The following is a 20,309-nucleotide window of genomic DNA, read 5'->3' on the forward strand; positions in this document are numbered from 1 at the left end:
TCTGGTTGTTAAATTTATTTAATATATATGGAGTAAACCCCGAGGAACAACCCACGCTCACTGCCTTCCGGGAGGGACATCTCCAGGAGAAGTAAAGGCTAAGGGTTAAACCCGACACAAATCCAGAGTGCAGTCCCTAAGGCGGTTGGGTGGAGTTTTGTACTTCAAATGATTGAGCTAATGTGGAAAAGAGAATAAATGACAAGGCACTTTTTAATTGGAAATAAACCTTTGGGGAATCTAATATCAAAATTTTGTTATCCCCTCCTTCTGGCAACTCCTGCTGCAGCCAAGCTGGTGCCAAACGTCTTGCTCTGCTTCCTGGTGTGTGTGTGTGTGTGTGTGTGTGTGTTGTTGTCTAGGCAGCCCAGGACCCCCAGGCACCCTGCCCAGGCTTGTGGCCCTTGGGTGCTGCTCATGCAGCAAAAACAAGGGAAGAGGTGGCAGTTCAGAGACTCTTCCAGCCCTGCCTGCAGATGGTGGTGGGTTGAACCTGAAGCCTTCTGAACGCTCTAAACCCTGAGCTAAGGAAATGCGCAGATTGGTTTGGCACCTAAACTCCACCCTATTTCGTTGTTCCTGTTTTAGGCAAAGGTCTGCAGTCCAGTGACAAACTATCTTTTCATGGAGAAAATCCCAAAGTCAGTCCCTGGTCTCTCCAGGTAGGATCCATCATGTTTGGAGAGCTATGACTAGCCAATGCAAACAGGACAGAGGCAGAGGGACCAGTGACTTGGCAGAAAGCAGGCCCCTTAGTCAGACCATGAGGACTAGAGTGCTGGGTTTTCATAAAGTGACTCCTTGTGAGTAAAGGGCTCCTGAGGGGCCTGAGACAAGCTCCCTTGGTGGAGGGATGGCAGGTGGCACTTGTGGGGAAAGCTGTGGGTCATGGCTGCTGAAAGGGGTTCAAATCGAAAGCATCCTTTTCAGCCACTTGGTCTCCATTTGTTGAATATGTTCTGAGGTGAATCCCAGGGGCCAGGCAGAGAGGGCTTGGGGGCCACATTGGGGGAGGGAGAGACCCTTGGCTCTCCCCCACTGCTCTCCTGTGTCTCCAGACAGCCCCCCTCCCCTGGAGGTGTGATGATGTCATAAAAAGGCAGGTGAGGAAAGGGCCCATTGGCTCCAGCCCCCCCCTTCTCCATCCTCCTGACTGACAGCTGAGGAGCCGAGAGAGGGGAAGAGGCGCCACCATTTCTCTCTCTCTCTGCTGGGTGACAAATTTGCTGGATGGATCTTGCACTTCCCAGGGTGAGTGGTGTTTCCAAATCCAACGACCAGGGAAGAGCTTTCTGTCAGGCCAGTGGCCCATTGAGGCCAGCATCCTGCTCTCACTGTGGCCCAAATGACCCAAACAGGCAGCTCCTGCAAGCAGCTCCCAAGGGCAGCAGCGACTCTCCTCTGGTGCCGTTTCCAGCAACTGGCACTCAGAAGCATAGCTGCCTCCAACGATGGAGGCAAAGGTATAGCAATAATAATAATAATAATAATAATATTTTATTTGTACCCCACCCATCTGGCTGGGTTCCCCCAGCCACTCTGGGCGGTTTCCAACAAAGATTTAAAATACATCAAAATGTCACACATTAAAAGCTTCCCTGAACAGGGCTGCCTTCAGATGTCTTCTAAAAGTCTGGTAGTTGTTTATTTCCTTGACATCTGGTGGGAGGGCATTCCACAGGGCAGGTGCCACCACCGAGAAGGCCCTCTGCCTGGTTCCCTGTAGCTTTGCTTCTCACAGGGAGGGAACCGCCAGAAGGCCCTTGGCTAATAGCCCCCAGTAGCCCTCCCTTCAACAAGTTTGCCCACTTCTCTTTCAAAGCTACCCAAGCTGGTGGCCACCCCTGCCTCATGCCTCCTGCAGGAGCAAGTTCCATAGGTTAACCCCATGCCAAGTGAAGAAGGACTTAGAATCATAAAGCTGCAGAGCTGGAGGAGACCCCCGATGGTCATCTAGTCCAACCCCATGCGGTGCAGGTCTTTGGGTATGCTGCCCCAGTCACCATGTTCTCCCTTTGTTTCTTTTTCAGCCCAGACATGTGACCTCCCCTGCTGGTTCTTCCACCACCTGCTCCAGCCTCTACCCTACCTTTGAGTTCACCTGGTCCTGTGCCCAGGAGTAGTATTTTGGGCGTTACCTATGGCTCACAGACACCCTCCGCAATGCTCCTGCCAGCATCCGAGTGTCCCATACCGCCCGCGAGCACCGTATCCCAGCTACCCTCCAGGACCGTATTTGAGATCTTGCCCGTCCTGCCCGAGGTGCAATGCGTACGGCTACAGAGGCTACCCACCTGGGCCTGCGTACCCACAGCACAGGGGTGAAGACTGCTTCACCTGCTGCCTGAAAGCTTGTGCTGCCATCTTTTGCTGCTGCTGCGTTATAGACATGGTAACTTACGACTGCGACTGCAACTACGGCTGAGCACCCCAAGACCCTCTCAATGCCTCTGGCATGGATTGCTGCGTAGCCTCTTCTTCTTCCTCTCCGCCTCCTCCACAGCTTCCAAGCACTGTAATAAATGCTGTGCTCTGCGCAGGCAACAGGGACGCAAGTCTGCCGCAGAGATGGCACCATGGTTTCTTTCTTTGTTTTGTTTAAAGCATTTGCCACCAAAGCTCCCAGCGTTTTAAAAAGAATGGTGTGGATCGTGTCCTGCTAAATCTTCTGGGTCTGGAAGCAGCTGTCAGGGCTGGAGTCAGATGCAGGCCAGCACGGAAAGCATCAGGCTTTGTTGTCGGTGAAGTTAACTCTTTATTCAAGTAAACGGCATACAACTCAGCAACCCTCCCCATTAGTCCTTGCCCCATGGAGCCGTTGCCAGGACTGAAGGTCCCTGCTCTCCACCCTCTCTAAGGCTTCTCCTCTCCCAGATGTTTCCCAAGCAGTCTGCGCACCTCTGGCCTCTCTTTTGCCCTCCTCATTATTCTGAGCTTTCTAGGAGACCAGGGCACAGGGGAGCTTGTCGCACCAAGAAGGGGAGACTCCCTTGCTTCTTCAGCAGCCTCTTGACCCCTCCCTCCTCTGCGTCAGCCTCAGAGTCTGAACTGCTCCCTGTCGCAGACTTCTCCTGCTCACTACACCCTGTTGCTCCTTCAGCATCCAGCATCTTCTCCCAATCCACTCCCTCTGACCTCTCCTTGGTGTCCCACCACCAATTGCCTGGCTCTGAGCCTTCCTCCTCGGGGGGTTCCCACCACTTGTCTGTGTCCAGCCAGTTCCTGACAGCAGCCTTCATTTCTTTCCTGACCCACCTCTTTGTAGAACAGCCTCCAGGTGTCTCTGACTGCAAAGCTCCTCTCTGTTCCACTAGCCCCAACCAGTAGAGACGGGGGAAATGCAATTCAGTTTGCAGTTCAAGGCAGGCCTACCAAATCCACACTTCCTGCACCAATGCATGAACTGAAACCCAGCTCTCCTTTAAAATCCACACTTCTCTTGGTGCTGTTCTGCCCCGTGCTCCTCTGCCTTGGCCAGAGGCTCTTATGCAACATTAAATACATATATATTCCCGCGAGTAACAGTACAAGTTTGGCAGCAAACACAGAGTTCAGGAGCCACAGTTCAGGAATCAGACAAGACATTCGAGACTGGAGGGAAGTAGCGAAGATGTCCCAACAGTTTCTGCACCCTGCCCACCAAGCTTTGAAAGATGAGGTGCGACACTCTCACTCCTGAGGCTCGCTCGCTTTGAGAGAATGTCAGAATTGCAAGCAAGTGCTCCTCCAGGATGTGCCAGTCTGCTCCCAATTCTTCATCCTACTGTTAGGACCCTGATCAAGCGCAGACTTGATTTGCATGGCTATTTGGCTGCTCACCCCACAGCCTCCCCTCCCCTGAAATGCTCTGTTCTGTCCGGAGGTTGTGGGCAGAACTGAACCCCAGAAGAATAGAATAGTTGGAAGGGTCTCCATGGGTCACCTCGTCCCATGCCATTCAAAGTGGTGGTCTGCGGACCAGTAGCAGTCTGCAAACCTTCAGCTGCTAGACCCTGACATCTCCACCACATCCCAGGTTGCATGGAAGAAGAAGAAGAGTTTGGATTTGATATCCCGCTTTATCACTACCCGAAGGAGTCTCAAAGCGGCTAACATTCTCCTTTCCCTTCCTCCCCCACAACAAACACTCTGTGAGGCTGAGAGACTTCAGAGAAGTGTGACTAGCCCAAGGTCACCCAGCAGCTGCAGGTGGAGGAGCGGAGACAGGTACCCCTTTCATCAGATTACGAGTCTACCACTCTTAACCACTACACCACACTGGCTCTCATCACACTGGAACACATCAGGGGCCAAATATAGTACACCGGGGTGGGTGGGAATTACTTGTCCATCACATAAGCATTTCTGTAGTCCAAACCCCTGCAGTGCAGGAATCACCGCTGAAGAGTCCCTGGCAGGCGGCCACCCAACCTCCAATGAGGGAGAGTCCACCAGCCTCCAAGGGAGTCCCTTCCACTGTCAAGCAGCTCTTACCATCAGGAATTTCTTCCTAATGTTGAGTCAGAATCTCTTTTCTTGTCATTTGAATCCATTGGTTCAGGTCGCTCCATATGTCAGTCCTTTGTCAGGTATTTGATGATGGCTCTCCTGTCACCTCTCAGTCTTCTCTTCTCCAGGCTAAACATACCCAGCTCCCCCCTCAACTGCTTTAAATGTCTACAGGTAACTCACAACTTGTGCAGGATTTCCATTCTGGGGGTGTCGCAGGTAGACAAAAATGTGCATAGTCAAACCAGTTCCTTGGACTCACCCTGTTGCAAGCAGTCCTCTCTTCTAGAGAACCTGTCTTTTACACACACACACACACACACTTTTAAGCTCTCTGTTTTGCTTACCAGGCTTAGGGAGGCTGTTTCTGTGTGAGGAAAACCCTGCAGAAAAAGAGCTTTTAAGCTTTCCACCTTCCTTGCATTAAATTTGTGTGATTTCAGCTGGTAGGCTTTCAACTGCGTAAATTTGAAACTGCATGTGTTAAACATGCATAAAAAGGTAAAAGAAAGGTAAAGGACCCCTGGATGGTTAAGTCCAGTCAAAGGTGACTATGGGGTTGCGGCGCTCATCTCACTTTCAGGCCGAGGGAGCCGGCGTTTGTACACAGACAGCTTTCTGGGTCATGTGGCCAGTATGGCTAAACCGCTTCTTGCGCAATGGGACACCGTGACGGAAACCAGAGCGCACGGAAACACTGTTTACCTTCCCGCCGGAGCGGTACCTATTTATCTACTTGCACTGGCGTGCTTTCAAACTGCTAGGTGGGCAGGAGCTGGGGCACAGCAATGAGAGCTCACTCCATTGCGGGGATTTGAACCACTGACCTTCTGATTGGCAAGCCCAAGAGGCTCAGTGGTTTAGACCACAGCACCACCTGCATACCGTGTTAAACGTGCTTAACATGTATTATCTGTACTGTATTAATGTAAATAGCATACAAGTAATTTAAACAGTAATTTAAACACATACTGTATTAATACCATGTATGCTCCAAGTTGTTTTGTTGTTGTCCTCCATCTGTCTCAAGAGACAACGGACTGCGCCTCCGGGAGTGAAGTCAAAGCACTGGAGAACTGGAGAAAAAATTGGGTTCCCTTGCCAATAGGAACCCACAAAGCTGTAAATGAATTTAGATTGTTGTAAGGTTATTTCAGTTATATGCAAGGCTATGCCAAAAGTGCTGACATTCTCCTGCGGGTCAACCGTCTGTAAACAATGCCCTTGACAAACCTGCTTCCTAGTGAGTCATGAGGCAGCTGCTTCTCCTTTCTGTGTCAATTCTAGCAGGTGCCGTTGCCATCAAGGAACTTGGCAAAAAACAACTTTCCCTTGGACGGAAATAGCCATTCTGAAAATAAGTGCCAGAAGACCCACCCACCCCCATTCAAAATATAGCATACAGTGGTACCTCGGGTTACAAACGCTTCAGGTTACAGACTCCGCTAACCCAGAAATAGTACCTCGGGTTAAGAACTTTGCTTCAGGATGAGAACAGAAATTGCACGGCGGCAGCGGGAGGCCCCATTACCTAAAGTGGTGCTTCAGGTTAAGAACAGTTTCAGGTTAAGAACGGATCTCCGGAACGAATTAAGTACTTAACCTGAGGTACCACTGTATAGATAAACACAAGAAGGTGGTACTGCACGGAAATCGTAGCAAGTAATTAGGAATCTCCCCATCTCAGTTTCTCATTTTCTCCAATCTTAAATTTGGTTCTCTGCATTTCTAGTTTTGTTTTAATACAAAAAACAAAAACGAAACCCCCTCATGGACATTCTCCAGCATCCTCCTGCCCTTTTCTCCTACCATACATGTATTTACTTGCAATTTCCTCAAAATACTCATTTTTGCAAAGCGATTTCCCCTTATATGACGCACCTCTGTATGTCCTTCTCGCTAATATTTGTTTCTGTTTTTATCACATGACGCCTTCTCTACCTCATCAAGAAGCCCAAGGGGGTGGACATGGTTTCTCCCTCCCCAGTTTGCCTTCACAGCAACCCTAAGAGGGAGTGACTGGCCCAACGTCACCCAGTGAGCTAATGGTGGAGAGGGAATTCGAACCCTGGTCTCCCAGGTCATAGTATGGCACTAACATCATGCTACACTTTGCCATAGACAGTGCCGGATTTACGTACAGTGGTACATACAGGTCAGCTGGCTAAAACATGGTGCTGACAACGCCAAGATTGCAGGTTTGATCTCCACATGGGACAGCGGCATATCCCTGCATCGCAGGGGGTTGGACTAGATGGCCCTCAGGGTCCCTTCCAGCCCCTCTATGGTTCTGTGATTCTATGGCCATGCATGTGCCTCATAAAAGGTGGGTGCCCACAACACGACTGTCCTCCTTCAGGCCAGTGTCCATTATGGAAGCAGCATAGAAGAGCCCATAAGGCAGCCTTTCTCAACATGTGGGTCCCCAGATGTTGTTGAACTACAACTCCCATCACCCCAGCTAGCAAGGCCAGAGCTCAGGGATGATGGGAGTTGTAGTCCAACAACATCCGGGCACCCACAGGTTGAGAACCACTGCCATAAGGAATGTCCTGATGGACCACAGGAAGGTGAATGTGGAAACCTCAGGAGGGGAGGAGGCTGTTGCGCACAGGGTGGGCTTCCCCTTGGGGCATCCCCACAAGACGCTGGGTTTGGTGGGCCTGACCCAGCAGGCCTATGCCGAAGTTCTTAAGGCCAAGTCTACCACAAACTTGTATCGCTGTGTAAATCAAATATTTTATTACGGTGCTCAAAGCTGGAGAGGAGGAGGAGGCGGCGGCATGGGAGTCCACAGCCGAGGTCCTGAGAGGCCCTTCATGGTAGCCGGGGGGCCGTCAAGACGTCCCAGACGCAGCAGCAGCAGAGGGTGGCCCAGCAAGCGGCCAGGCAGGTGGCCAAGGTGGAGGGCTCCTTCCGCTCTTCTATGATGTACACGGGGTGCCCAGGCCCTGGCCCATAGGCCAGTCCCGAAGGCAGAGGGGCAGGGTAGGCCTGGTAGCCCTGGTAGCCGTATGGCGGTGCGTACGCCGGGTAGGTGGAATAAGCAGATGGGTATGGCCCTGGCGGGTAGCCGGCATAGGACTGAGAAGATGGGTGCGCCCCCGGTTGCTGGGGCTGGGAGGCATTTGGATTAAGGCCTCCCTGGGGTGGCGGAGGTTTTGAATGGTCCATGAATATTCCCCATCCACTTCGGAAAGGCTGCCAGCAGACAAGAGGCCTTACTTCCAAAGGGAAGGAAACTCGAAATGTGACGTAGGAACTGGAGCGGCAGAGGAGACGTCACAAATCTATGCTGGAAAAGAAAAAGACAGAGAATGTGGCACCCAGGAGGAAATGAAATAACCCCCCCCCAAAAAAAAATATGTGATAGGGGAGGTGGCATGGTTGAGTTGGCATCTGTATGTCTCCAGAGACAATGGGGTGAAGTCAAACTATGTCACAGGAAGATGCCGACCAGTAACCACACAGTTTGAAGTCCGAGTTAACTCTTGATTAGCAAAACCACACTCTTCACACACTTGGTTCCCTGTCAGGCCTAAGGAACAGAGCAGCTCATTCCCGGTGGTCTAACTCCAGGAAAACCAGTTGCCAAGACTGAGTCCCCACCTCCTTCTGTTGATCTAAGTCCCCTCCTCTCCAGGGTTTTCCCCAAGCAAGCAGAGACTGTGCCATCATGCAGCCAACCTCTCCTCCGCCCTTTGCATGCCTCTCCTGGTTCTGGGAGACAAGCGGGGAGGGGAGCTGGTCGCAGCAGGAGGGTTCTTCACTGGCTGAAGTGTCCTGCCCCTCCTGCTTCAGCTTCTGCCACAGACTCCCCTTTCTCACTAAGCCCTTCGGACCCCTCTTCCAAGTCTGTTCCCCTTTTTCCTCTGGAGGCATCTCCAGGCTCTTCTTAGTGGTTCCCAGCTGGTTCCTCCCACCATTCCTCTGTGTCCAGTCCATACAAACCACTTGGCTGCAAGGATGGTGACTCGTAACTGCTGCTTACTGTGTTGTTGTTGCTGCATTAGCAGCACCAAGGTGACGTGGTAGAAGTTCATAAAGTAGTAGTAGTAGTAGTAATAATAATAATAATAATAATAATAATAATAATAATAATAATATATTATTTGTACCCCGCCCATCTGGCTGGGTTTCCCCAGCCACTCTGGGCAGCTTCCAACAAAGATTAAAAATACATTAAAATGTCACACATTAAAAACTTCTCTGAACAGGGCTGCCTTCAGATGTCTTCTAAATTTCAGACAGTTGTTTATGCCTTTGACATCTGACAGGAGAGCGTTCCACAGGGCGGGCGCCACTACCGAGAAGGCCCTCTGCCTGGTTCCCTGTAGCTTTGCTTCTCGCAGTGAGGGAACCCCCAAAAGGCCCTCGGAGCTGGACCTCCGTGTCCAGGCAAAACAATGGGGGTGGAGATGCTCCTTCAGGTCTACTGGGCCGAGGCCATTTAGGACTTTAAACACTTTAAATTGTGCTCGGAAATGTACTGGGAACCAGTGGGGGTCTTTGGCATGGAGAAAGCGTATTGAGAGAAGTTGTTCCTCCCTTTTGCCTTCTCCCTTGGGATTCCGACTTGACATCAGGGAAAAGTTCCTGGCGTTAAGAGCCGTTCAAGAGTGGAACAGACTCCTTCGGAAGATGGTGGACTCTCCTTCCTTGGAACTTTTTAACATGACATTGGGTATCTTTCAGATATTTTTTAGCTGTGATTCCTGCAGGGGGTTGGGCTAGAGGATCCTTGGAGGTCCCTTCTAACTCTACAGTTCTCTGATTATAATAGGTGCACTTTTGCAAACATGGTTTGGTTGGAGACCTGCATTGCAAATTTCAGATGAGTATGAATTTCAGAGGACTGTGTTTTGGTTCCCGCATTGTTACGGAAAGTGCCAATTTAATGGATTGGCCTTCAAATGCACATTGAATTCACTTTCTCACCCCCCCCCCACCCCCGTCCTTGGTTCTGTCTAAATCAAACTGAAGCCCAGTGAACCAGACTGATGCTCAGTGAAACATATGGCTCACAATATCTGCAACGTACACCTGTTTGACTGCTGGCACATGTTGACTTCCTTTTTCTGAAGAAAGATCTAAGGCTCTCAGCCTGTGGGACAAAGCCTGCGTCATCAATTGCAGGTCTTCTGAGAAAGAAGCATCTTTATCTGCTAGAGATCATGTGCCACCACCCCTCTGCTCCTTCCCCTTGTACAATAACAGCATCAGTCTGTTGCGTTAGCAGCAGCACCTGTGTCCTGGCCCAAGCGTGACTCTTGCAAGCACCCGAAGGGCACAATGAGAGAGACGCCGTCCGTGGGGATCCTGCAAAAGGAGAAGGAAGGCTGAGAGGTGTCTGTGTTCTGAGCCACACACGCAAAACGTTGTATTTATTTCGTCTGGCCTCAGTCACTAGGGACTGGGGGTGGGGGAGCAACCTGATTTGGTTTGCATTGAATGGTAAACCTGACCTAATTTGCACTTTCGGAAAGAATGAAACAAAGCTATCCTTTGAAATTTGCACCTCTCTGAACTTTGGTGTCTTTTTCTCCACCTAACTAATGTGAACAAAAATGCATGGACTGGGGTAAAGTGTGCCTACAGATGCATATCATACTGAACACAACGTGCAAAAATGCGCTGTGCAAGGGGAAATTGCTTTGCCAAAATGTACAGGATTCCTGCCTTGCAGGGGGTTGGGCTAGATGACCACCCTGTTCCCTTCCAACTCTACAATTCTATGATTCTACCCCTGCTATTAAAATGCATTACTCGCCCTTCACTCAAAGGGCGAGTAACCCAGTGTGGGTTGTAACTATTAAAACACAATATTAAAAACAGTTTAAAACTGCCCAGCCTCCTGTTCTCCCAGTGGTCAACTCGATGCCACCATTGGGAACCTCACAGGCAGGACCTGAGCAGAACAGCAGCTGTCCCCGCTTGGGATCCCAGTCGCCCCGCTGCCTCTGACAGTGGAAGGATAACACCCCCAAAGGCCTCATCCTGGTGGAAAGGGGGGCAGGAGACACAAACTTCCCAGTGATGGGAAGAGAGGGAGAAGGGGGTTGGAGGAGAGCTTCTGAATTCCTCCTCCTCTCCGTTTGTCCTGTTTGGGAATGCCAACTCACCAAGCCGAGCCAGAGATCTCTGCAGCAACAACTCCACTTGCCAGGATTCGAAAACAAGCCAAGGCAGAAAGAGAGAGTGAGATGAAGCCACTGATCTCAGCTGTCAGTCAGGAGGATTGACACGAGGAGCCAACTGGCCCTTTCCTCACCTGCCTTTTGTGACATCATCGCACCTCTCGGGGAGGAGGGGCTGCCTGAGGACATAGGGAAGTGGAGACAGGGAGCCTCCATGCCAAAAAGCCAGCCGGCAGCAAATCACACTGTTCAAACTTGGCGTTAACATTTATTAGCAAAAACACAATCTCCGTGGACTTGGCATGGTGAGTCTAGCCCCATGAAGTTTCTGAGACAGAGTCCCAACCTCCCCACAACCTTATCTATGCTCCCTCCTCTCCAGGACTTCTTACAAGCACACTGAGACTTCCTCTTCCTGCTTCTGCGAGATGAGAGGGGAGCTTGTCACAGCAGGAGGGGGAGACCCCCCTGGCTACTTCACCAGCCAGACTCCTCTCCCTCCTGGCAGCGTCAGCTTCTGCCTCTGATTCTGGACTGCTCTCTGCCACAGACTCACCCTGCTCACTCTTGCCTCTTCAGCTTCTGACGCTTCTCAGTCTTCTCCCTCTGATCACTCATCATTGTCCCGCCATCCATCAGTCCCCAGGCTTTGAGTCTTCTTCACTTGGGGGGTTCCCCAGATAGTTCCTCCCCCCCTTCCTCTGCATCCAACCAGTGCATGACACTTGGGGGCTAAATGGAGCTCTGCTGACATCTTCATCTTGTCCTCAGGACTCTCCGCAGATCACACCTATCAGTGGCCTTTCTCAAGAGCTTATGCCTGGCTGGTGGGTGTCCTTGATCTCCATCCCTGTCTCGTGCTGGCTTGGGCAGTGTGTGTGTGTGTGTGTGTGTGTGTGTGTGTAAATAGAAACCTGGAGCTCTTGCAGTGCTAGAATCTTGCTTACTGTGGACACATTTGGATTTCCAAGCGAGTGCCCTGGGTGCCACCCCCTCTGGTCACTTCTCTTCCCCCATCCCACCCCCCTGGAGCCCCCCCCCACTGGCACAAATCCACAAAGAAAGTGAGAGATTTTCCAAGGGGCTTCAGGTAGAAATTTGGTCCAGGGGAATTAATCCAATCCTTGAAAACCAGAGTTGAAGGAGAGAGGCTGCAAGCATGCCGCAAGGGATAAGGCTACCAAAGGCCAGTAGCCACAGTCGCCGGGCTGCACCTCCACGGCCAGAGGCAGCAATGCTGGGAGCCACAGGAGCAGGGAGGGCTATTATTATTATTATTGTTAATTATTTGTATCCCACCCATCTGGCTGGGTTTCCCCAGCCACAACAAAGATTAAAAATGCCTCAAAATGTCACACATTAAAAGCTTCCCTAAACAGGGCTGCCTTCAGATGTTTTCTAAATGTCAGGTAGTTGTTTATCTTTTTGACATCTGATGGGAGGGCATTCCACAGGGCGGGAGCCACCATTGAGAAGGCCCTCTGCCTGGTTCCCGGTCGCTTTGCTTCTCGCAATGAGGGAACCGCCAGAAGGCCCTCGGCGCTGGACCTCAGTGTCTGGACAGAACGATGGGGGTGGAGATGCTCCTTCAGGTCTACTGGGCTGAGGCTGTTTAGGGCTTTAAAGGTCAACACCAACACTTTGAATTGTGCTGGAAATGTACTGGGAGCCTTGTGCTTGAACCCTCCCTGCTGGCTTCCCGTTGGGGTTGTCTGTTTGGCCACTGTGGGAACAGGATGCTGGGCTGGAGGAGCCACTGGCCTGATCCAGAAGGGTCTTCTGATGTGTGCAGCCAAAATGGGAAGGAGCACCACTCTTTCAACATTCTTCTTCAGCTCTGTGTACTGTTCAAGAGGGGGAAAGGACCCACATCACCTCCTGAGGACAGTGAGTTTGGGAGGGGGGTCATCTGTGATTATTGCACAATGTATGCCTAGCTAAACTAAAAACATCAGTGCTATTTAGAAGAGCATTATGGCATCCGATCACATTCAAAAAGTTGACGAAAGTCTCTCCTTGATCTCAGGAACCACCATGCAAAATCTGGTATCTTAAGAGGTCTCCAAACGAAGAGCGGACAAACAGACAGGCAACTTTCCTAAGTACAGAGTAGGCCAGGTGAGAGCTCCCTGCCCCAAGGAACCTCCATTAAATTCTGTAAACCTCAACTATTATAAGGCCCCAATCTTCTGGGGCTTTTAAATTGTTCTTTAGGAGTAATTGCTTAGCCATCCCTGTGAATAAACAGTCTCCAAGTGCAACACGTTCTTGAGCAAAGGGAGGTTGATCAGACCTAAAGGTTTTTGTGACAGTTCCAGCAGCCACCGCCCTGTTTCTCGCTAGGGTGGGTCCATCCTGCAGCAGCCAAAATGTGGTTTCTCGGTTCTGGGTGTGTAGCAACATCCCCTTCCTCTTGTTTTGCTGGGTAGGGCACATGCCACCATGTTTTTTTCAGCAAAAATACAAAAAGCAACCACAACAATTTGGTCACCTCACTTTTGCCGGGAGAGAATTGGATGCTGCAGCCACCAGCACTGGGGGGCCAAATCCATCAGAGCAGGTGAGCCTGGAAGAGAGGAGAGTGGCAGCTATTTAACTTTCCTCCTGTCCATCTTTCCATTCATAATTATCCACCTGTCCACATAAGCTCCCGCTTTCAGAATTGCACACATCATGCATTTAAAGCACATTCCTCCCAGCCAAGAACTTCAGCCTCGTCTTCACAGAGTTACCCTTCCCAACACTCTTAACCAAACAAGAGTTCCCAGGATTCTTCCAGGGGGGTGTGCTTTGAATGCATGGTGTTTCTGCAGTCCCTCTCTTGCCTTCCACATCTGAGGTCCTGGTGACTTCAGAGGATTCCTTCTTTCACGACAGATTCTACATCTAGACCAGTATTGCTTACTCTGACTGGCAGTGGCTTTCCTCTGGTTGAGGAGGTTTGTTTGCTGTTTGATCCTGGAGTTGCCAGGGATGGGATGTGGGGGTGGATTCATGCAAGGGCTACAGCTCAGTAGGTAGAATGTGGGTTTGAGCCCCACACTGGGGGAAATGTTCCTGTATTGCAGGATGTTGGACGAGATTATCCTTGGGGTCCCTCCCAACTCTACAATTCTATGGTTCCTTTCCCTGAAAAAATAGGGATCCTAGTCCTCATGGTCCTATTAAAATAGGAAATGTAGAAATCTGCCTTACAATGGCTCAGATAATATCCTTCTGTCTTGTCTCCACTGACTGCTTCTTTGCCATCTCCTGCTAAGTGATTCTTTGATAAAGGGAGAACCTGGGACCTTCTGCATGCAGGACACCTGCTCTTGCACTGGCAGAGCGTCTGCTTTGCATGCAGAAGGTCCCAGGTTCAATCCTGGTCATCTCCAGGAAGGACTGGGAATGTCCCCTGACAGAAGCTCTGCAGAGACACAGCAGCCGCTGCAGACAACACTGAGTGAAATGCTCCCGTGGGGGACTCAGAACACGGCAGCTTCCTGTATCCCAGTCTGAAACCGTCCTCCTTCTAGAATCACGAGGATTGAAGTCTTACTTTAGGGCAGAGGTGCCCAAGGAGGGTGGTACTGTCCGGGGGGGCGGGGAGTAGCATGGAGGGTTGGAAGTTTTAATAAATGTCTATCCGACTTTGAAAAGCTGGTCTCTGAATCAGCTTTGTCGAATTAATGAAACCAAGTAATTCTAATTGGGTTTTGAATCAATGTGCACTTAATTGTAACTGTTCCGAATGTCATTGTGTTAGCTCAGTTGGCTACAGCATGGTGCGGGTAAAGGCAAGGTTGCCGGTTTGATCCCCGAATGGGACAGCTGCATATTCCTGCATTGCAGGGGGTTGGGCTAGATGACCCTCAGGGTCCCTTCCAACTCTACGATTCTATGAGATTATGCTCCTTCGTGGGTTGTGTTGACTGCTCTTTTATAGGGAGGGGTTGTGGGCGCTGGGGGTGAGTTTATGGGACCAAGGAAAAGTTTGAGAGCCGCTGCTTCAGGAGAAAAGCATTGCTCAGTCTGACCCACTGCAAGGCAGTTCCCTATATTCCAGGGTTCCTCGCCTGCATTCATCTCCCTCCTTCTGTGGTCTATTCAGATCTATTTCCCTCTTCACTTGCCCGCTTTCGTGTCTCTCTGCTGCGGTTCCAGGCTTTCCACATCCACCTGCGATGCGTTACTTTGCTTAATGCCTTTTCTTCTTCATTTCAACACTTTGATCCGAGAACTGGGGTGACGCACGGGGGTTGCTGCTGTGGTGTTTTTTTCCTTCCCGGCACCTAGAGCCTCAATTAAGACTTGCAAAAGTTGCAATGCGCAAATCATAAAGAACATTGCAACGCAAGCCTCTGCAGATGTGGAGAAACAGGACATGACTTCTTTTTTAACAAATAAAATCCTGCAATTTCTCTAAGGAGCTTAGGCCGGCGTATAGAACATGCACGTGCCGTGATTCCTTCCCTTTGCTTTTATCTTCACAACGACCCTGTGGGGCAGGCAGGCCAAGGGTGCTACTGGCCCACGGTCACCCAGCAAGCTTTGAGCCCATGGCCCCCTCCAATTATTCTGAAATGAATAATAATATTCACTGTGAAGAATACGGTGCCTAGACAGTCCCCTGTGGCAACCGTAACCCAGGAGCGGAAAGAGGCACGTGCCTCCACAGTTCTCTGTTCTGGGTGTTTGTGAGGGCAGATTAAGGATGCAGGAAGCTGCCTGGTCCCACTTCCGCCCGGTCTCTCATGCACACTCAATCACACTCTTTCTTTCTGTGGGTGGGGCTTTGTTTTAATTAAACAATTTGGACATAAAAAAAATAGACCAGGCTGCCTTTCAGTCTGAATTTACCATTTAAGCAACTGCATTTAGCAAATAACTGCAGCACTAAGAGAACAATATACGGCAAGAACAATAACGCGAGTGGCATCTGCAGAGAAATGTTGCCGCGCGTGGCATCTGCTTACACACCACAGGTGGTACTTGACCGCCTTTCACTTAGCCTGCCCATTAATGAATGTGACCATGTTAGTTCTATTCATTTCAATAGGTATACTCCGAGCAAGACTTAGCTGAACGGATCTACTTAAAGCAACAAAATCCATTTAAGCCTACATCAAGGAAATAAGTATGGGACGCGGTTGGCGCTGTGGGTAAAACCTCAGCGCCTAGGACTTGCTGATCGTATGGTCGGCGGTTCGAATCCCCGCGGCGGGGTGAGCTCCAGTCTTTCGGTCCCAGCTCCTGCCCACCTAGCAGCTCGAAAGCACCCCTAAGTGCAAGTAGATAAATAGGTACCGCTTTATAGCGGGAAGGTAAACAGCGTTTGCGTGTGCTGCGCTGGCTCGCCAGATGCAGCTTGTCACGCTGGCCACGTGACCTGGAAGTGTCTCCGGACAGCGCTGGCCCCCGGCCTCTTAAGTGAGATGAGCGCACAACCCTAGAGTCGGACACGACTGGCCCGTACGGGCAGGAGTACCTTTACCTTTACCTAAGGAAATAAGTAAAAAAAATGAATATTGTATACTGTTTTATGTAAGCCACTTTGATATTTATTTGATTAATATAGATGTTGCTCCGTAAGTCAATAAAATATCAAAATGCATGGGGAACAAAAGGTCAGGTGAGCCGTTGCTGTTTCTCTACAGCTGTTTTTTTTGGTATGCATTCTTCTCAGCAAAGCAATATCCTCTCTCCCACACCCCTTCCGCAGCAGCAAAGGAACTTGCGGTTCCTCAATACTTATTCCTCTTCATCCAGCGTCATGCACTGATTGACGGATAAGTAAGAACAGAAAACGTGTTGTGCTCTGCTCTGAAATGATGCCACCGGAACACCCCCCCCCAAGGCAATACCAGGAACTGCTAAAAAGAGGGAGCACATCCTTAAAAAACAGGAAACATGCCCTCAGGTGACCTCTTTCTCATTTCAACAACCTCTCCTCATTGACTCCTTTCTTCTCTTAATTTTGCAGAAATCTGGCCAAGATGGAACTCTGGACCGGCCATGGACCATAGGTGGGGCTCTGGTGAAATTTGGGCAGCCATAGTGAGGTTACCGCTGCTTGCTTCCCAACCAGGTGCAGAGACTGAGTGAGCTGCTGGTTCTTCTCATGTTTGAGACCTTGTTTGGCAGCCATCAGCTCAAGAAGACGCACAGACTTCTGACTTTCACCAGCATCACACCTTGTGTCCATTATTGTGAGATCCTAAGCAGTGGATATCACTTTGCCTCCATCAAAGGCCAAGAGTGCCCCTGTGTTGCCTCAAACAAGTCTCCCCAAGAATAGGCCCAGTTTTGTTTCCGTACTGATCCATCAAGCAATCTAGAAGATGACTGACATGGAGCTCTTCAACTCCACCTCCTCGCCCTCTCCTTGGACGGCCCTCCCCACGTCTGTCCCAGACCCCCGACTTGCTTCGGCCCATCGCCCAGAACTCTGTTACCCAACGACGGACACAAACCACGTCAACATCATCCTGTACCATTACAACTTCACAGGGAGGATGCAGAATCGCCGTCCCCAGGAAGACCAGATGAGCGTCCTGAAGATGGTCATTATTGCTGCCAGCTGCCTCATCATCCTGGAGAACCTGGTGGTGCTGCTGGCCATCATCCGCAAAGTGCGCACCCGCCGGTGGGTCTACTCTTGCCTGGCCAGCATCACCCTCAGCGACCTCTTAGCCGGCACGGCCTACTTGATCAACCTCTGGTTGTCGGGGAGTCGGACCTTCCAGCTGTCGCCCACCATGTGGTTCCTCCGCGAGGGGGTCCTCTTTGTTGCCCTGGCGGCCTCCACCTTCAGCCTGCTGGTGACAGCCGTGGAGCGCTACAGCGCCATGGTGAAGCCCATCGCCGAGAAGGCGTCCAGCAAGACCACCCGCCTGAGGGCCCTCTTCGCCTTCTGCTGGAGCCTGGCCATCCTCATTGGCCTCCTCCCCTTGCTGGGCTGGAACTGCATCTGCCACGTCTCCCGCTGCTCCACGCTCCTGCCCCTCTACGACAAGAACTACATCCTCTTCACTGTGATCGTCTTCAGCATCATCCTGGTGGGCGTCGTGGGCCTCTACGCCTCCATCTACTGCTGGGTCCAGAAAAGCGCCCAGCAGACCTTTTCTCGGGGCAGCCGGAAGAGGTCTCTGCGGCTGCTGAAGACGGTGCTGGTCATCCTCTGCACCTTCCTCATCTGCTGGACGCCTCTCTTCATCCTCCTCCTGATAGATACCTTTTGGGGGAACACAGCCTGGGCTCCCCCTAAACTCTTTGGCTGGATCTTGACCTTGGCCGTGACCAACTCATTCATCAACCCCATCGTCTACGCCTTGGGGAGCAAGGAGGTGAGGAGGGCTGTCGTGGAGCTTCTCTGCTGCTGCTGCATCAGGGCTGGGGCGCGCGGCCCCCGAAATTGCCTTGCTGCCAGCGATAGCCATGCCAGCTCTTCCACAGGCTCCTTGAGAGGGCGTGGCAGCTTCCGTAGCCCAGTAGCCTTCAGCAGGAGAACCAGGGAACCTCTCTCCAGCAATTCAAGTGTGCTGAGCAATGACACTTCAGGGCTGCACCACGCCCAGGACTAGAATCTCCACTCTTCCGGACATGAGGAGGAGAACCCTCAGAACGTGTCTAAAAGATTCTGTTTTGCATGTCTTCAGGTGGTTCAGAGGAAGACCAGAAACCTCAAAGACGACTGTAGTAATAGCAGGGACTATCCACCCCCCTGACCAGTCCTCCTAACCCCGGCAGAACCTGGCAGGAAGAGGGAGAGGTTGCTAGGTCAAACGGTAAAGTTGCCACCACCTCCTTTCCTGGGCCACCCTCAAATGGGGCTCAAGGAGGAGAACCCTCCTTTGATATTTACCAGGTTGGCCAGCCCTGTGTCACTATACCATGACGCAGACAGAAATTCAACAGGTAGGTGTCCTAAACAGCCAGGCACCAGTTTAGCTCCGGGCAAAAGTCCTTTTCCAAGTTTCTTGAAAAGGCCACTCAAAAAGTTGGCACAGTCCTTGAAAGTAAATAGAAAATGAAAACGTTATAAAATATAGCTAACTAAAAAACATACTCATGCAATAACAGTTCAGAGCACAGCAAATAGTCATAGAATCATAGAATCATAGAGTTGGAAGAGACCACAAGGGCCATCGAGTCCAACCCCCTGCCAAGCAGGAAACACCATCAGAGCACTCCTGACATATGCTTGTCAAGCCTCTGCTTAAAGACCTCCAAAGAAGGAGACTCCACCACACTCCTTGGCAGCAAATTCCACTGTCAAACAGCTCTTACTGTCAGGAAGTTCTTCCTAATGTTTAGGTGGAATCTTCTTTCTTGTAGTTTGGATCCATTGCTCCGTGTCCACTTCTCTGGAGCAGCAGAAAACAACCTTTCTCCCTCCTCTATGTGACATTCTTTTATATATTTGAACATGGCTATCATATCACCCCTCAACCTCCTCTTCTCCAGGCTAAACATGCCCAGCTCCCTTAGCCGTTCCTCATAAGGCATCTTTCCAGGCCTTTGACCATTTTGGTCAAAGTCCCTTTACTGGTCAAACGCTCTCAGGCAAAACACCAGGGCAAGATGTTCTGCAATTTGCATCTAAATTCCCCAAACCCTTTATTCTTGAACACCCCAGAGGAGGATCATTTCTTTAGGTTAATTACCAATTTGCCAGTGGCTGTATGATGAGACTATATCTCCTGATTGTCAGGAGACCAGCACAACTGAACTTTGTTTATGCTCAGGAACCTTGAGATCAAAAGGCTCTCCCCTCCTTCCTTCTCTGACAGTACCAGGCTCTTGAGTTGTAAATTACTGGCTAGCCTCCTGCACCTTTTCACCCCCAATCCACATTCAAGCCCCCAGCTGCCGGATCTGCAAATCAGATAACATCTCAACCTGCCCAGAGTCAAGATGCAATTTACCTCACACTTCTAGAGACAGGGAGTTTTATATTTAAAAAGACCAGACATCCATTCCTCACAAGGCCACAGTTTTAACTCTCCCACAATGCCTCACTCCAGCACGAACCAGACCAGCGTTTAACATACCAAGCTCTCCCAACTTCACTGCAACGACAGCACCATTCCTGCAATGTATTCCCTGGATGTGTATTTTGTCTCACCGTTGTATATTTTTAAAATCACATATATGCAAGTCTGAACAAGAAAACTATTTGATTCAGATTTTTCCACCAAGGGTGGAATATTTAACACCTTTGGATTGATGTGTGAATTGCTAATTCTTCTTTGCAATCAGCCAATCAGAAATGGTGGGCTATTTCCATTTTACCCCTACCCATTGAAATTAAAGGACTTAGTATACTTATACTTTCCTTGTTGTTGTTGAGTTGTTTAGTCGTGTCCGACTCTTCGTGACCCCCTGGACCAGAGCACGCCAGGCACTCCTGTCTTCCACTGCCTCCCGCACTTTGGTCAAACATACTTTACTTACTTATACTTAATTTAAATGGGTCTACTCTGAGTATACCTTGGTGGCATAGAAACCCTATGATGTGATGGGGTTTGTGGGATGGACTGACCGGGCCCCCTTGAATATTATTGCAATCAGCCACCAGGCAGGATGAACCTCCTGACACTCTTTAGTGGACTGTCCAGCTGAATTTCTCAGCCCTGAGCCATTTTATAGAAAAGCTCAGCCAACACAGAAGATAGTTAAACTGCAGGGGCAAGAAACCCA

At 50.4% G+C, this 20,309-nt stretch overlaps 1 protein-coding gene and 2 long non-coding RNA genes across 6 annotated transcripts; 2 read left to right on the plus strand and 1 right to left on the minus strand.

Annotated features, from left to right (window-relative positions):
* Positions 1 to 2,574, plus strand: LOC308467207. Of its 2 annotated transcripts, XR_013981166.1 has the most exons (3): positions 468 to 482; positions 589 to 1,251; positions 2,031 to 2,574. It is a non-coding gene; the product is annotated as an uncharacterized lncRNA (long non-coding RNA). The 2 variants fall into 2 exon arrangements; XR_013981165.1 differs by having other exon boundaries at positions 1 to 1,251.
* A 4,628-nt stretch (positions 2,575 to 7,202) lies between these two features.
* LOC308467195 lies at positions 7,203 to 10,762 on the minus strand. Its single transcript, XR_013981159.1, has 2 exons — positions 10,611 to 10,762; positions 7,203 to 7,783 (listed from the first exon to the last, which is right to left on the minus strand). It is a non-coding gene; the product is annotated as an uncharacterized lncRNA (long non-coding RNA).
* A 48-nt stretch (positions 10,763 to 10,810) lies between these two features.
* On the plus strand, positions 10,811 to 19,943 carry S1PR4 (sphingosine-1-phosphate receptor 4). 3 transcript variants are annotated; one of them, XM_080988655.1, is made up of 3 exons: positions 10,811 to 10,930; positions 12,652 to 12,743; positions 16,591 to 19,943. In XM_080988655.1, the coding sequence occupies exon 3, from the start codon at positions 16,949 to 16,951 to the stop codon at positions 18,188 to 18,190; it is 1,242 nt and encodes a 413-aa protein (XP_080844781.1). In that variant the 5' UTR covers positions 10,811 to 10,930; positions 12,652 to 12,743; positions 16,591 to 16,948; the 3' UTR covers positions 18,191 to 19,943. The 3 variants fall into 3 exon arrangements, with proteins under 3 accessions (XP_080844781.1, XP_080844780.1, XP_080844779.1); XM_080988654.1 differs by lacking the exon at positions 12,652 to 12,743 and having other exon boundaries at positions 10,817 to 10,930; XM_080988653.1 differs by lacking the exons at positions 10,811 to 10,930; positions 12,652 to 12,743 and adding an exon at positions 13,090 to 13,185.
* The last annotated feature ends 366 nt before the right edge of the window (positions 19,944 to 20,309 follow it).

The sequence above is a fragment of the Podarcis pityusensis genome, assembly GCF_964106645.2.
Source record: "Podarcis pityusensis genome assembly, chromosome: 18".
In the NCBI taxonomy this organism is placed as follows: Eukaryota; Metazoa; Chordata; class Lepidosauria; order Squamata; family Lacertidae; genus Podarcis; species Podarcis pityusensis.

What these genes read in the sequence shown, in the direction of transcription:
- S1PR4 (XM_080988655.1), top strand. Translation starts at nt 16,949, where the DNA reads ATGACTGACATGGAGCTCTTCAACTCCACCTCCTCGCCCTCTCCTTGG.